The sequence below is a fragment of the Falco peregrinus genome, chromosome 13 (assembly GCF_023634155.1).
Source record: "Falco peregrinus isolate bFalPer1 chromosome 13, bFalPer1.pri, whole genome shotgun sequence".
NCBI classification, from domain to species: domain Eukaryota; kingdom Metazoa; phylum Chordata; class Aves; order Falconiformes; family Falconidae; genus Falco; species Falco peregrinus.
In genome coordinates this window covers 7,516,311-7,533,936 of record NC_073733.1, presented here as the reverse complement: position 1 = coordinate 7,533,936, position 17,626 = coordinate 7,516,311, and the positions used below count along the sequence as shown (strand labels likewise).

General features: G+C 40.8%; 1 protein-coding gene across 5 annotated transcripts in view; it reads left to right on the top strand.

The window, feature by feature from the left end:
- Nucleotides 1-17,626, top strand: part of GRIA3 (glutamate ionotropic receptor AMPA type subunit 3) — a 152,750-nt gene that overhangs the window by 51,284 nt on the left and 83,840 nt on the right. For all 5 annotated transcript variants that reach the window (XR_008749678.1, XM_055818052.1, XM_055818051.1 and 2 more), the window contains exon 4: nt 17,121-17,308. Coding sequence is in view for 4 of the 5 variants with exons in the window: in XM_055818052.1 (XP_055674027.1) it covers nt 17,121-17,308 (188 nt within the window). In the remaining variant the exon portion in view is untranslated. The remainder of the gene's footprint in view (nt 1-17,120; nt 17,309-17,626) is intronic.

Sequence of the window (17,626 nt, the reverse complement as noted above, 5' to 3'; positions counted from 1 at the left end):
ATTTTAAAAATATATAAACATGTAATAAATATGTCCCTGTGTTAAATTTGGTCAAAAGCAAAACGGATATTTAGCAATGATTTTTAAATCAGTACATTTTGGAATTGCTGCCCTTCTGCATTATATAAAATTATTTGGCATTCATGATTCATTTATAAGTATTCATAAACATGTTCTAAATAAAAGGCATGAAATTATCATTAACACATTTTGCTAAGACAAATATAATAGGGTTTGGTTAAAATTGTTCAGGTGCAGAACAAACTTTTTCATGTTTGTCCTCTTTCCTGCTTGGTGTAGTCTTGTCCCCCTGAATTTTGCATACTGTTGTATAGTGGTGATGATGCGTTATCTCTGTAGACTTCTTAAACATCGTTCACTTAAGCAAGAAGTTAGCAAAGTGAATAACAACTTACTATTTTATTGATATAAATGAGAGATGCTTTCCCTTTGCCCCAGGTTTTAGTTTGTGTTTATGTTAGGAATGATTATCAGAAGCGGATGCCTGAACTATGCCTATTGTAAGGAGCTATTTAACAGCTGAGGCTATTAAGTTCTACCCACATGCAAGAACCATCAGACAAGAGCAGCCAGGTTTGCTTGCTGTCATATTTCTTGCACGGTGCTTTCCAGACAGCCTAATCTCTGTTATTTTTGTCTTGTCTCGTACGGAAGACGAATAGTGCTGTGGCACCACAGGAGTCAAATGAAGCCACGGTGCATAGTTGCATCTTCTAGTGGTGACAGTATTTTTGCTGATGGAGTAGATGAACCTAGACAGAATCTAATGTTGAGAGTCTTGTCTCTGAGCCTTGATGGCATGTGTTGTTCGTTCTCACACTAGTCCTTACAAATACCATGATAAAAATCCCATTAAAGCTGATGAGAGCTTTTCCTTTGTCCTATTTGGTTTTCAAAGCAAAAATCCTAAGCAACAGGATAAAGGCTCCAAAATCCATTAAGTTGGGAACAAAGAATTACCATGCCAGGAAAGCGCACTTTTTTGTAGTCCTTTTGGAGGTTGGAGAATTTGGTGTCTCTTCTATCAGCTGTGGCCCTGATCATAAAGCACCACTGCATACTATTTCATTTTAGCAGCTAGCTCTGCCACAGCGTTATAAGGAGAAGTGGCCTCTTCCAGACCTATGGTCTATTTAGATGAAGTCAAATTGCAAGGAAACCACAACTTTTTTCTTCCGCAGTTAATAGAAACATGCAGTTTAAAAGGCAATTCTTTAGGCATTGGGGTTTTGTTCTGTAAGGGTGCCTGGAAGAGACTTGGTGCATGAACCGTGCTTGTTTCGCTAATTGGAATGTTGCATTCAGCCACTATGAATTGCTTTGACAATACCCAGTGGAGCCTCTACCCTCTGTGGGCAAGGGTGCAATTGCAGGGCATCAGTTCCACTGCAACAGTAGCTCTGTTAAAACCATCCCATTTGTTGACCGTTCAATAAAGGTTGTTCTGTTTGTGTCAGAACAAGCAAGCCAGAAAAGAATGACACAGCTTCTGGCAAAAAAAGACAAAGAAAATTAAAAAAGGAGTAAGGGCACCTTAGGAATATTTTGTCTTTTAAGATCTCTTCTTTTTTTCCTTGGGATTCTTTCCAAAGTCATGAAGTGTGTCATCCGTGTGACACTTGGGAGAAAGGATATTTGAAATGGTCTTTTAGCAATACATCACTGAGGTCAGTGTGATATATGTCAGACACGGGTCTTGCAGTTTTATTGACTGTGTAGTGTAGAGGGATTAGTGTGTATATCCAGTGAAGTAAGGAAGAGCTGGCTTCCACCACGTTCCACCTGGTTGTAAACATCTGCTTTAATGCAGTCTGAGTGCTGCCACATCGGGGGCTTCATCTCCCACCTTTCTTTGTGCTAGTAATGATATTCTGGAACACCTGGGAGAGAAGCCACAGTTTTGGTCTTCAGATGCCAAAATCTGAAAGATTTTGCCAAAAAAGAAAATTTGTCATTCTTTGGATGGCAGCTGCTGGTGCTGAAGCTCACTGAGTATTGCAAGGCAGTTCCATGGCACTGGAGTATTAAAGGTGGATCCAGTGTGTTTGAAGATCATGCTCAGTATTGTTGCTCTGAGGAACTGTGTGAAGGATAGAGGAATGGAAGCTTCACTAGGGAGTGAAACCTTTCTCATATTGTCAATAAGGAATATTTATATAAGAGAGAAACCAAGCAAGAAAATACAAACGTCTGATAGTAAGAAGGAACTTTCCTGTGCCACACCAGATACTCAGCTCCGTGCAAAATTCCTAGAGGATTCCATGGGGGGTATTTCTGATGTATTAGACTTTTCCATACTGCTTGAGTCTCATGTGTATTGGCCATGAACTGGTCTCTGTGACTTCCGGAAAGATTATAATTTGGATTCAAATTTACCCTTTCTCTCTTCTTTGGCCATTACAAAATCAACTCTTTTAAAATGTCCAAGTTACTCATGACAGTGCTGTGAGAGCTACGTACTCTTTCCTTACCAACAGACATCAGTTCACATTTTGTTTAAGTGCTACTGGTAAGAAAGAGTGCTGGTGGTTGAAGACATTCAACAGAAGGAAGCTAAGAAAGATAAACTGAAATATGTAAAGCTGACAAATAGAGCTGAATAGACGTGGTTTCCAGTTTTTTAGGTACAACAAAATATTGTTTTGCTTTATCTTAATAATTTGCTGCAGTTGGGTAGTACAGGTTGGTTTTTAGACAAGAGACAAGCCATATGCAACTAGAAATAACAAGCCACCAGCACAGTGGCAGATCTATGGTGCATGTGGTGCAAAATCACCGAACCATCTTGCTGATGTGTGTTTAACCCCATAAGCAGTTCAGTACAGCACAGCGGATTGCAAAACTTCTGGAACTCAGCGGTGTTGGAGTTTGAGTGACTGGCATTAGGTGATTTACTTTGTGCTTACTTTGCTTTAAAAGAAACATTTGCAGGTCTAGCCTGTAAATAATAATAGTTATAGCTGTTGACAGGCTCTGTGGCCATGGCCTGGTCTTGCCGATGAATTGTATGAAAAAAGAGCAAGTTGTTGGCTATTAAGTCCTGAATGGTGTGGGATCCTTTCTGTCATTCTGCTTTATATGCTTAGATCTAAACTCGGTGTTTTTGTGAACTCTTTAGGAAAAACATGTACTAATCTCTTCAGAAATATGTCTGGAATAGTTGCAAGTGATCTATGGCTTCCCACAAAAATTCCATATGGCTTTAGCTGAAGCAGATTTAGGCTGATGTTGATTGCCAGCATTTTAAAACTTTGCAGGGAATGGAAAAGAGCTGATCTAGAACATACAGAGTGAATTTAGCTCTCTTCCTGCTTCGTTCCCAAGGTGTTACAGCTCCAGGATGTACCAGGGAGGATAAAATATTATGATATATGGAAAATAAGGTGTTTGTGGGTGGAAGGCTGAGGAACTGGAAAGTCAAGTTGTTTCTCTTCTGCTGTTCAGGATAGATAATAGCATAAATCCCCTCCTTTCCAGAGTCCTGGGTACAGAGGACATTTGCGAGTGTGTTTAAGTTAGGCTGAAGGTCCAAAGTAGTTTATCCTGGGGTACCTGAACCGCCAGTGCAACGTGTAATCGGTGGAGGTATAGGTGAGACCTGTGCTCAGCATGTAATCGGTGGAGGTATAGGTGAGACCTGTGCTTAACTGTGTGGTACTGGGACCAGGGTCTCAGCCCCGTGTCTTTCAGCATGCTTTTGTTTTTAATCCTCCCTCAGTTCCACATTATCCAAAGGGATTGAGGTGAATCACAGTGGGGAAAGTGAATGAGCAGAAGCCATGAAGTGTAGCGGGGGAGGTAACAGTGCTATTTCTGAAACACAGGAATGAAGACACCAAGACTTTTGTTACAGGCAGAGACAAAAGGGCTACCCAAAGAACAAGGGCGGGGGTGCACAAACTTTTGCTGCATAAAAAAATAAAAAGAATCAGTGATGTCATGGGACGTGCTCCAAACTGTGAGCAAGAAAACCTGGCATTGAGAGCTAAGACCTCAGTGAATGTGGCAGTATGGTTAGAATGTCGTTCTTCACCTCTTGATATGCTATGGTATATAGCACAGCCATAGTACTCCAGTGTTTAAAGAATATGCTTTTTAAATGTTTGCTTTTTTTTTGTTTGCAGAAACCACAATAATAGAACTTTTTGCTGTAAAAAGAAAGTTGTTGCTTTGATATTCCACTGCAGAGGGAGGGTTAGTTAGGTTGAGTACAATCAGAGGGGACCGGATCCCTGGAGTAAGCACAGGCATTATATTTTGAGCCTAGAACATCTGTACATTAATAATTAGTAAGGTTAGATGGAAATTTTTTATTGAAGTCAACTCCAGTTGCTCACAGGTATGAGCGACCTGATTTTCCCTTGCTTTTCATACTTGCACAGAGGTAATTACAGAGGCAGAAAGTGTTAAAATAAAGAAATCTTAGTTTACTTGGGGGAAAAATATATGACTAAACAGGTGCCACCCTGCTGAAAGAGGGCAGTAGTGGAGTGAGAACTCCACTTTTGTGTTGTCTTTTGAAGTATTGATTCGCACAGAACACTTAAAACCTTTCCACTCTATATACCAGGGACCTGTCCTGTTCTGTGAAATCTTTCTCTGCCTGAATGACTACAGTAATGGTAAACCGAGTGATCAGAACTATCAGTGCTTGTGCTTCTATCTGTGTGCACCATTCACTGTATATTTTCTCTTTCAGATTAGAGAATACTAAATTTTTTGCATATTTTATCATTGTAGTTTGCTAACCATGCAATCAGATTTGTGAGGCTTTGGAGTCATGGAAGAGTAATCATGCGTCGCTATAGTATCAGAACAAATGGAATAGAAGAGTTCTTTTGTTACACTGAATATTGAATATTCAAATAGCATATAAAGATTTTAAATATTAGTAAACACTTGGCAGTGTAATTGGGTGCAAAGCTCAACTTAATTGGAGTACTGAGGCAGACTGGTCCCAAGAATGTGTTTCTTACAGCTTCCTAATTTTACAAAACAACTCCAAGAAAACGTTAAGGACAGTTTAGTTCAAAACTGTGAAAGCAGTGAGAGTTTGCAGTTTACATGCAACCCCTTCCTTTTGTAATAGATATTCTACCACTCTGCAGCCTTGGAGGGGAATTTTCTATCTCCCTTTTCTTCTTCAAGCTAATAATCAATAGTCTGTCTCAGGTATGTGTACATCCCATTTAGTCAGGCAGTCCTTATCTCTGCACTTTCTGAACATGTCGCAATGAATTAACTAATTAACAGTGTATTCTGTAGAGAATTCTGTGCCACTTTTTAAGCAGGCCACAAAGTACCTATCCTATTTTCATAAGTAATTTCCAAAGGCACACAGGACAGTCTTTCAGAGGTATTTAGGGTTTCAGCATACCCATACCCATAGTCACGTTGTGAAAAGCACCTCAATGAGGTCTGTGCCTGGCTGCCATTTAAGTCAGTGGAGGGCAGGTACCCCACCTGCTGCAGCGCTTCAGCATCTGCATCTTAATTGCCTCTGAAAACCTGCTCCTACCATCCTACCCAAGTCACTTTTGAAAATGAAAGACAGGTACCTGTGAAAATTTTACATCTGCTGCACTGTGAAGTGAGCCCATTTCTGAGAGGACCCTAGGCAAAAGTATTAGTCGTTTCAAATACTCTGGTTATCACCATTTCTAGATCATTTAAGAGAATCTTTACCATTTACCATGGGCACATGCAAGAGCAAGGTTTTGGGGTTTTTTCATGTTTATTGCTAATATAAAGCTAAGAAACATAGTTTTTAAGTGTTCAGTGATTTTGCTGTGTGGTCATGAATGTGTATGGGTGTATGTATAGTCCAGCAGCAGTTAATGAAGACCTCGTGGCTCTTGGTCCTTGAAGGTCGTGTAATCTTTACTGATATTTTTCTGTGTTCATGGTGATCCATCAGGGTACACTTCCATTATGCTGATTTTGGGACACATCTTGAGGGTATATGCCTGTCTGTCGGCAGGTCCTTTATATGCAGGACACATTTTTGTCCTAGGTGGTCAGGTATGGTAAGGTTGAGCCTATGTTGAAATTGCCTTTGAAATCATATAGGTTATTATTACCTGAGTCTGGTTTCTCTGTAAGGCCCATCATACTGGTATTTCTAAAACATCAATTATCAGAGCAGTAAATTAAGACAAACTCTGCCAATGCCTAGGTAATGTTACTTTTTTTTTTTTTTTTTTCCCCCTTTGATAGGCGCTTTATGCCTTCCTGTGCAAATTCCAGTTGTGGACCATAAAAATGAATGAGATGGCATCTTGTGGGGGGTGGGGGAGTCCAATCCATGGGAAAAATGTCCTGGAAGGGGGAGTGCTGTAGTCACAAACTATCTTGGACGCTGTGGAAAAGTCTGGATCTGAACCCTTGCTGATGTGCGGTGCCAACTCCCAAGAATGCTCTCCCTCTCATTTCTTCCCTAAATGAACACATGGAAACTTGAGAGATGAAGCCAGAGCTAAACTTTTTAATCACATTCCTGTCTCTAGCGAATATTTATGCTGAGATGTTTGCACTTTTCTATATAATCCAGCCTAATATTTCACCTGAGCTGCCTTCCTGAGCTGAATTGGGAATAGCATATTCAGTAATTGACCACAGATGCTTCAACCTGGATGGTTTTTTGCCCATCTAAAGTTACTGGCTCCAACTCCTGTATTTAGAAGTTGCAAAATACAAAGCAGCAGCCAAAAATATATTGTGTATGTTAGCAGAGAAGGGATAGCTAACACTAAAATTCTTAGTGATTTTTGATAGAATGAAAAGACCTCTAATGCCCAAATAGGATTATAAGGTTGAATAATAAAATCAGGGCTTCCCCTTTAGTCTGTTTCTTCGTTAGCAGGTAAAGACCCAGGGATTTCCCGACTGGCAGGGGGTTGTCTCTGCTCTGTAGGTTGTGTGTCACCACCCTGCAGAATAAACCAGGTCTTGCTGATACACAGAACATAACGCTGCAAGAGCTAACGGTGCTCGGGCCACTGAAGCCGAGCACTGAACCAGTGCGTCCTCGTTCTGCCACCTCATTTGTGTGAAATGTTTTGAAAGGTAACTGGTTACCTCCTAGCTTCATGCTGGGTCAGCTGTTGTCTATTGATGTCACGCTAATTCTCGGCTAACTTTGTCAGTTGTCATCCTGTGGTCCCACTACAGGAGGAATCGGTACAAAGACGACTCTGGTTGATGCAGTAGGAGTGTGCTTCTGTGTACAAGCCCAATTCAGACCAAATCTGTATTGCCAAGCAGTCTAGGAGGTATACAGCCCTGTTGTGAATTAATATGAGGCCTTGTAATTAACAAATACATCATTGTTATGAAGAGAAATGCTGTTATTGAAAAAATATAGGCAATAGTGCTCTATAAAAGCTCCTTGTTACTAGCCATTGGCAAAAAAGGGGCAGAAATAGCCAGCTGAGTGACTAGAAGGAAACATGCATGCAGACTGTGGGTATGGATCCATAAATTATCATTTATATTATCATAAAAACTCATTTAAATTTCAAAATATTTTAAAAATCGTACTCACCCTTTGATTGCTATTTTTTTTTTTTTAGTGTTCAGAATAAATAAAAGGAAATTAACTTATGGGTTGAGACATGAGACACATTCCAGCTGCAAGGGCAATTAAAATGCTGGATACCAAAGGGTGAGATGTTGATGAAGAGAGACTTTGAAAGGCTGATAGCATCTGTTAATGAAAATTCTCAGAGGCAAAAGATTTGTTTGCTCAGGTAGTTTGAGAAACAGAAAGTGTAGATAAAGGTTAGGGAGAGGAATAAATATTTTTGTAACATGATTGACTGAAGGTCAGATAGAAAGAATAATTTTACTATGTTTGAGGACAATTCATCTAGCATAATTTTTTTCCAAGACACATATCTGAGGTGAATTCAGGGGGTTTTTTTGGTGATGAATATGTATTTCAATTCATAGTCTGATTACCATAATCTTCTGTGATTGTTTCTTCAAAGGAATAATATTTATCATTTTTTAGACTCAGCAGTTCCAGACACGTTTTTAAGAGAAGGCAGTCAGCAATACTCTTGCAGGCTCATGCTAAAAACACTATACATATCATGGCAAAGAATTAGCTTGTTATCAATAATTTTAAGTTTGAAGCATAAACTGAAATTACATTTTTAGCTCTTTAGATGAATGCAGTGATATGTGAGGCCAAGTTTTAGCTATTTCCAAAATCCTCTGCTGTTGATAAGTGGATAAGTTCCCTTTTTTGAGAATATTTATTGCCTGTAACAGAATAAATGCACTAATGTCCTCTTTGGCTAAAAAAGTTATTTAAGCTTAACAAAACTCATTTGTATTTCCTTTCTCAGATGATAATGCCACACAATACTTTCTTTTTTAACTCCAGTTGAAATTGTACCTCAGTTGTGCAACTTTACCTGGAATAACAAGTAATACTTTCCATCAGTATCCCAGTTCACTGGGGGCTAGGTAGCTATTCCATTTTAGTCTAGCAAATAAGGTACAAGGAAGATGTCTTCTGAGATACCATACTGATATTTTTACTATATAATTTCAGCAGCTAGTGTTTATAGGCAGTATAGGAATCTTTACAAGTATATGTTCAACTATGTTACAGTTTGAAATAAAAATAAATGTAGATATGAATCAGGAGAACCTGAATTTGAAAATCAGTTCTGTTACTAATTCTCTGGATGGGATAGGCCAACTCATCTTTTTATTCTATGTCAAATTTATTATTTGCCTATTTCATGTGGGAACATTGACAATAAATCTGTTAATTGGCAGGGCTTTGAGTGTTAATTGGGATTGTTGTTGACGTTATTAATGTTTTTGTAAGAATTTTCTGAAAGCTGAATGACGCAAAAACATCTGGTGTGAAGTGCACTGCTTTGTGTTAAGTGTAGACCACTCTGGGGGGGCCACCTGCCCACATGTGATGTGCTTCTCAAACAACGAAGCTGGGCTAAAATGTGTCCTTAAGGCAGAGACACCTCAGGAGTTTTGCAGACACATTGAAGAGAGGAAGGAAAGCCACGCAGCTGTACCAGCACCAGGGGAAAGGCCAGCATTACCATTCTGTACAGGAGCAGACCTTTTGTTTCTGAAATAACAGTGTTCCTGTACCACCTGGCTCAGACTTACCTTGAGTAAGGTGGTTCAACAGCTTGGCTCATCACTGAGCAGCAGGACGTTGTCCCGTTATTTCTTGGGTGGCTTTTCATTTTCTGTTTTTCTCTAGGTCATGTGGCAAGCCAAATAGACCTCCTCAAAGTCAGTACACCAAAAGATGAGTTGAATTCTCCATGTCTTGCAACATCTCTGCTTGCTCTGATTTTGATTTTTGTAAGCTTTCCCTTTGAGAACTAGCTTCACATGCAATGGACTACACTTGTTTTGCAGACAAGTTAGGATTTCTTTTCCAGCCTGATAATTGCTAACTCTGTGTTTCCTAATTAGAATCTTTTTGTTGAGATAAATATGTAAGCAGAATCAGATACGTATTTTTAATGTGCAGTAATTAGCCCCATCAGTTGAGTGCTAGCCAGCACATTGGGATTTTTGTTCTCTTTTAGTTTTTTAATTGCAGGTAAGGTTTGTGAGTGATACCTACGTGGTGATGCTTTACACAGTTTTGTTCTTTCATGTATTTTCTTCTGTTGATTTCCATGCATGTTGCAAACACAGAAAAATTACACGGCATCTCTCTCTTTCTTGACTGGAAAGAGAACCTAAGAGACCATCATCCAAATGTGCCTGGAGCTAAGGACAGAGTAAGACCAAAGCATCTCACTTAGGCCTTGCTATGGTCAACTTTATGGCATCTGACATCAAGAGGATTATGGCTGAGATACGTTCTATCCATGGTGGCTAGGTCTGATTTCTTCAGGAACCGATGCACAAGAGTAATGAAAAACCCAGCTCTGTAGGTCTGAAGGAAGTGGTTGGTAATATCTGTGTATCTTGGGTTCTTGGGTTCTTCTTTTTTGCCCAAAGAAACTTCTGCTCTATCATTCAGAGACTTTTCAGCTGAAGGCTGGTCTGTTGCGAGGAGCAGGGCTTGGGGTGGGCCCTGTTTACCTTGCTCCATCTGAGAGGCAGTAAGTGAGGCTGCACAACAGTGTGGTCGTGGGATAGAGGTGCTCCAAGGGGAACAGAGGGGAAGGAAGCCACTACAGAAGGCTCCATCTAGGCAAGGCTATGATACTGGGCTAAGGTTATGGTGTTACTTTCCTGATACCAGCAGGATGTAGGATGGTACTCAGCAAATGGTTTATTTTGAGTTTGCTGATGTCACTTGGAGCGTGTCCTTGCTGGAGAAATCAGGGCACTCAGGGAAAATTGGTGCTGGGCAGGAATATCATTGGGATCGAACTGCCTAGATTTGCATCCCGCTGTACATGTAATGGTACTGTGCTTACTACATAGTTTTAGGTTTTTGGCTCTGCTGGGCAGACAAAGCCCTAGACTCACAGTACTTAAGCAGTGTTTTCGTTTTGGGGCGCTTTTTTTTATTTATTCAGATCTCCTAAAGCTTGGAAATAAATTATTTTTAATGCTAATAAAAAGTTCTACAATTTTGCCATTTGCATGTAAAAAAGTTCAGGACAGCTCTTCACTACTCCTAGTAGACCAATGTCTCCCAGATCTCAGCCTCCTTTGGTGACAGAATGCCCTCACTACCACCTCTATCAGCTTTCTGATAACATCAGTATCAAGAGTTCTTAGTAATAAGTACACAGAGGATACCCTACAGCCCATGCTCCCTGGACAACACAATGCTCTTCACCTTCTGTCACTTCTCAAAATACATTATTCATTTCTCTGGTTTTCTGTGGTTGTTCTTCTGCCTTCTCTGCACAACTGTTTACCTGTTATATTTTCCTCAAGCAGAACATACTCTGATTTAAAAATGTGTTTCTGTCTCATCTGTTTTGTTACCCATCTGCATCCAGAAGCTATAATCACTCAAATATTATTCCTTTGGAAATTATTTAAATATAGATTTGCATAGTAAAGCTAAAACTAGAACACAGCTCTTGTGGTAAACCTTGGATCATGTTGTTGTATTGAGGTATACCCATCTGTCCTACACCAGGAGACTTGCCCACATAATTGTGAAAGGCATATGAGTATGTCCTGTTACGGAAGTGACAGCATTGCTTGCGGCATCTTTATGTCTGTCCTTTGTTATTGTACTCTTTGATCCTTTACTACATCACTCTCATTTTACACTGCCACAGCTTTATTCAAAACCACTGGAGTTGCACTGACCAAAAACTTGAATAGAATCAGGGGTGACTTAGAAGCAAGGTTGCTATGAAAGAACATACCAAGGTGAAATGCATTCAGAAACAGTCATCTGGGGGGGAGGGAGAAGTCTTTCTTAAGTGTATGTGCATTCAACTCATCTGAATTACTGCATGTTTAGCTGTAGCCCATCCGGAGCAAATGCAGACCAGATGGTTCCTGTAAATTCTCCTTTAGAGCCAGGCAAGTTCACGTTCACTCAACCAAGCTGACATATCTATTTGTGTAGATTTCTCTGTTTATGGATGACAGGTTGCAATAATGTAATATATGTGCAGGGCAAACTAGAGGTTTACTGAATAGAAAAGGCAAAAATAAAAAACATTATTAAAGTATGTTTGCTGCTTGGTCTAGAAGGTTGTCTGCTACCAGAACAGTGGAGTGTAACACTTTATGTGCTGGTTACTAGATAGAAGTGATCAGGTCAAAATGGAATGCAGTTATTCTACTTCCATTTAATAATTTGAACTTACACGTGTAAGACTGAAAGAGCACTCCAGCGTAGTCATCACTTGCTGCATCTCTTACTGGTGACTAATTTAGTAGCTTGTAGCCTGCTTCTTCCCCTACTATAAAATTGTTAAGCGGGTATAGGTTATGCAGAGCATGCTTGCCTAGCGGACATGTTTAATTTTTGAACGATGGGGAGTGTTTTAGGTTGGCTAGGTGTTTTTTACTCACGCGTAAGATGTTGACCTGTTTGCTTTTAAATTAATGCTAGGCTCAGTGCCAAACACACAGAATATCCGAGTATATCTCAACATACAGACCTCTGGTGCACTGTCATCACAGAATTTGTATTTGTCTTGGGGAAGCACGTGCCTTGGTGGCCTTCTTTTTGCTGAGTTCAATGTGCCCTTGTCAAAGACAGCTCCATACTTAAATCCCTGAAGTTCACTCGTAGGCCAGAAGCTTAGTTTTTCATATCATGTCCCAGATAAATAGTTCAAAACACAAATATTCAGATCAGAGCTGCTGCTCGTTCAGCTGGCATAGGCATGCTGCGTGCCAGGAAAATAGCCCCCTCAAAGATCTTTGGTACTCAGCAAGGCAAAAGAAAGAGGGACTACAAGCAAATGCTCTTTCATTTCTAACGGGAGGCTACGGTCCAAGATCTTATCAGGAACATTCAGGAAAAGAGCGATTTACATAAGTGGTAATTTTTTCTCAGTAAGTACTTTGGTGCCAACTGCGAGTGCTCACGTGGTACTACAGATGTTCTAGTGTGGTCTTTTACTCATGACAGATTAATGATTGCTCTTATTTAAATGAGTAAGTTCAATGATGTAGTACATAGAATTTCATATGGCTGAGCAAACTGCACAGATGAATTTTGCTTACATGGACGTGGGAAGAGTTTCATGAGCTTTCATGGATGCAAAAGAGTGAAATGTCCTCTTCACCCGTGTTAGTAGGGTCAGTTGAGAGATGCTTGTATCAAAGGGATGATCTGAAAGACTGAGGTACAGGCTTTGCTTCCCTGACAGAAGTATGAAGATGCTGGCTGAATTTGTGTCTCGGCCCAGCTGCAGGGAGGACTGCCTAGAATGTAATTCTGTCAGGGTTGTTTAAAGTACAGAGATAGCATTGCAACAAATAACATTTTCCCTGCTTTGAGGGAAATTTATATTGAATATTTTCTCTCTTTGCGAGCTTCAGTCAGCAAAACTCAAAATAAGCCAGGCACTTGTTTTGTTCTAGTTTTATTACTGTATCTACCTCCATCCCAATCAATTGGCAGACTGTTTAGATGAGGCTTAGCTCTTTCAAATCATCAGTATTTTAAGAATAAGCCAGACAGTGACACATTTTAATATTAAGCTCAGGATTGTCTAAGCTTTTAGTAGCTGGTGATCGGACTGACGTGAGATTGCAAAGAACACAGGAGCAACCCCTCCCCTGTACATGGCTAAAAGGGACCAAAACGTAATATGGGTCTGTTACATGACCTGGCAAGAATGCACATTGCCATCGTGTGACCAGACAGATTTATAAATTGGTAACACCATCACGTTAATAACGTAGTGCACTGAAAGGATGTGGTGCCATCAGATGAGCTAACCTCAGAAGCAGTGTTTCCAGAAAAATGCATGCCTTCCATCCTGCTGCTTTGTCACATCCAAGGTATGACTAAGAAACAAGAGGTTGAAAGATCAGATTGCGTCGGAATGAATTTTTCCTGTTGTCTGTATTTGTGTCAATCACTATAGAATGGACAACCTCTGAATTTTAGTAATGCTATTATGAACCTGTTTGGGGATGATCTCATTGCTGTCATCTTCTAGGAGGAGGTCAGAGGTTTTTGTCTTACCAAATATTTTTTGGCTTTATCAATTGAAGTAGTATAAACCTGCAACAGTATTAACAAAAGCCTTTCCTGCATGGCATCTTCACAGACCTGTGGTGAACTGTCAGTCCTTCAGTCTTCTGGGATCGATGTGATGCAGACCATAGAAACACTACAAAATAGAGATAGTTGCTGGTTTCCTTGAGGGTGAATGAGGTGAGAGGCACCCGTGAGAGCTCAGCACCTCCAGGGTGCTCAGGGGCAGGTGTCTCTTGCGGAGCATTCACATGCTTGTTTACTGGAGGGCAGGGAACGGAAAACCTCAGTATACAGGTCTGGTCACTATACGCACAGAACAGGGAAAAAAATTTCCCCAGTCATTACCCAGCAATACCCCCAAAGCATCCCAGCTTGCATCATTATGCTAAGGCGAAGGAAAAGTTCACATCTGAAGATTAAACAGTCCTTTTATTTAAATAATAGCACTGCTTATGTAACAGCACCCTTATGGTAAAGTACAGCTGGAGCCTGGAATGTGGCGTTTACAGAAATGTCACATAATGGATAGCGATGTAAATGATGCTGAAGGCAGTAGGCACGGAGAGAGGTCAGAGGTCGGGAACAGCGGGCACGTGTATCTGACCGAAGATGCGAGTGTGCTGCCTTCCTGAAAGCAGGAGGTTTGAAGCATGCTCTTGCAAAGCGAGGGAAATGGGCTTTGTAAGGGCCGTCAGAGCCCTGGCAGCTGTTGGAGGAAGGGCAGCGGTGCTTCTCAAAGCGAGGACAGGAGACGGCCCAGGAGAGGCGCGCTGGCACAGCGCAGGCGGCGAGCGCAGGGAGGGTTTCAAGGACCAGCAAGGGCAGAAGGGACAGTGACTGTACAGACTTGGTGTGACAACGAGAAACAGGAGGTAGAGAAGACAGAAATTATGAAGCTCTGGAACCGAGATTATTATAATTGTATTTTCATGCATAAAAGAAAGGCTGCTGAGTAACATTGCTCTTTTTCGTGAAGCTGTAACCACTAATACACAGGGAAGCAAAAACACACACACACGCACCCACACAAACATGCAGTTGCACAAAATAAGGAAAATTACCCACCTTTCACCTGAGATAGTCAAGATTTGACCAAGTGAGCTCTGACTCAAACACTTAACTGAAGCTGGGTGCGTGGCAGTCAACCAGTGGCACCTGCTCTCCAGCATGTTCATTTTCACTTCTTGAGACGACACGTAGGTTTTTGTATATGTTATTAGCAGAAAACAGAGCTACAGATTTTTTTGAAGTGTCATCTTTTTTTATAATATGTTGAACCATGTTGTTCAATTTGGAGTGAAAAAAACAAACTTATGGACTGTTTACTGTTGTTTACAGCAAGCTCAAGGTTTGTACTTAGACATATGAATGATGAAACAAACATGTAAATATTCATTACTTAGTGAATCATATTTTTTTAAAGCACATCTTTGTACACAAAGCATTTGTAAATCCCCCTTAGTGGTATTTATTTTTCCACATGAAAATTTCTCGTTTGCAGCCAACCAAATATCTTGGGCTTAGATCTTTCTCCTACATGTAATGGAATCACAGTGCTGTCACAGACATCACAGCCATTTTTGTGAAATATGATGTTAAGGAAGACTGAGTTCATTGTACTATACATATGTAAATGCCTCTCTTTCAATACTCTCAAGGGAAAAAAGATGCCAGAAAGAATTCCCAACCAGCATACATATTAATTGTCACCACCTTTCATGGGATAGTGAAGTGCATTCGTACAAAGCAAAGCATTAACAATCAAGGAGGCTGCACAGGGAAAGTGAGGGCATTTGAGTGAAACTTAAGGAAGTGGCATGGTAAATTATAATAATCTAACTGCAGTCTAGAAAATCACACTCTTTCCTTGTTTGTGTCTGTAATGAGGTAGGGATGCAGCTCCTCTACCTTCAGCCAGCCACTACAGATTTACAGCAGGCTACGGAAGCTCAGACTGCAGCACCAGTTCTTTGTTATTGGTATACCCCTACAATGATATCCCAGTTCACAATGGCTGTTGGTACAATTCAAAGCAGTGAACGTGTTGTTCTTCTGTAGCTGAAACTCCTTTCAGTTCCAGAAGCATAGGGGGCTGGTTATCACAGAGCACAATTAATTGGTTGTTGATCCTGTATGTTTATGTGTTTGTGTGTGTGAAGACATGCTGAGCTTTTCCCATCTGGCTGTGGATAAGAAATCCACAGTATGACTAAGTGATTGGCCTGAAAGTTTTGCAAATAAATTATCCGGACAGAAATACAGCTCATGTAGATGCTTCTGTACAGAGAAACTCCACTGGAGACTGCTGTGTGTGCTTGAAGTAGATGACCTCTGTCTTTGACTGGCATCTGCCTAGATTTGAAACAATAGCTATGAAAAAAGCCTAATTTCCTGAATCAAAACAGCGAATTCACCAACTTCCCAGCTACCTACTATAACAAAGGGATGCAAATCAATGTCTGATGACTCCTGCATAGCATGACTTGAAGGAGGTTACTGTTCCCAGTTCCAGCACCTTTGACTTAGGGACTTGACTTGAGTTCTGTCAGCTGCTGAGGCACGCTGTTCACAAGAAATGAAATGCTGTTTGCTTGTATAATCTCTCACTGTGCATTCTTTGGTCATTCCGTGCTGCTTTCTCTCCTCTGTTGAGGTTGCTAAATGAGGTGGTATTACCTTAATGAAATCATTGAAAGTGTGGTTAATGCTGCTAGACTCCATATTTAAAAACATTTTTTGAAATCAAACTGAGTATCAGTAAAGTATTCTCCTGTGGTTTGTGGCCCCAATAACCAGTACAATGACTTAATTGGCATTCTTGTGCAGTGCTTGGATCTTTGCCAGTTAATGACCCATTGCTGCAGTCTGCACAGGCAAATTACCCCTTCTGTCCAGCTCTTCAAGCTGATGGACTTTTGCCCAAGTAATGGCTGCAGGCTCCTATTCTCAGCTGGCACGGACCCCAGCACGACCATAAACATCCCTGAGAGGATCATAATATGATATATTGGACAGATTCTGATACGCCTCACAGTCGTATACCACCAAGCAATTCTGCTGAAGTCAGTGACTTTGGCTGTGGCATAGCTGAAAGAAGAAACTGGTCCCTACACTGTTGCTCTCTCAGATAATGGAGCACTTGCAGGCTGTTAGCTAGTCTGTGTCCCTTTAGACCAGGGGTCCTCAAACTTTTTAAACAGGGGGCCGGCACGTGGATGCAGTGGCAGGCAGTCATCTGCGGCTGCTTGGTTTCCACCCCCAATCCCCGGCGGGGGGGGGGGTGTGTGGGGGTGTGGAGCGGGATGTAAATACCAGGGGCTGATTGAGGACCCTGGGGGGCCGTAGTTTGAGGACCCCTGCTTTAGACGATGCAAGTTTTTGGGAACCCTATGTCAAACGTTCAAAGTAGTTTTTATTTTGTTCTGGTTTTAAATGGTTACATTGTCTCTTTCCCCTACAGGATTTTCCATTCTACAGGCGATTATGGAAGCAGCAGTACAGAACAACTGGCAAGTGACAGCCAGATCCGTAGGCAGCATAAAGGATGTTCAAGAGTTCAGAAGAATTATAGAGGAGATGGACAGGCGGCAAGAAAAAAGATACTTAATTGACTGTGAAGTGGACAGAATCAACACCATTTTGGAACAGGTATATGCTTTTCAGAAACTATGATCTCTCTGTGACAGACATTGTTAATGTTTCCAGAACTCTCAGTTTCTAGAAATTAATTAAGTATCCATTAAGATGTGAGTCCCAACAACTGAGTGGTTGCCTAGTAAAATTAAAATGCCTCTGTGATGCTTATAGTTGGTGGCAGCACTAACACATAACCTACCAGGAAGTGTCTCTCTGATATTTTTTCCCAAATGTTAATAATGAATTATTTTTAAGTAGCTTAAGAACCTGAAACCTCAGCTGCCAGAGTAACATTACTGGCATCAGGGCTACTTGTAGGGATTGCAAGAC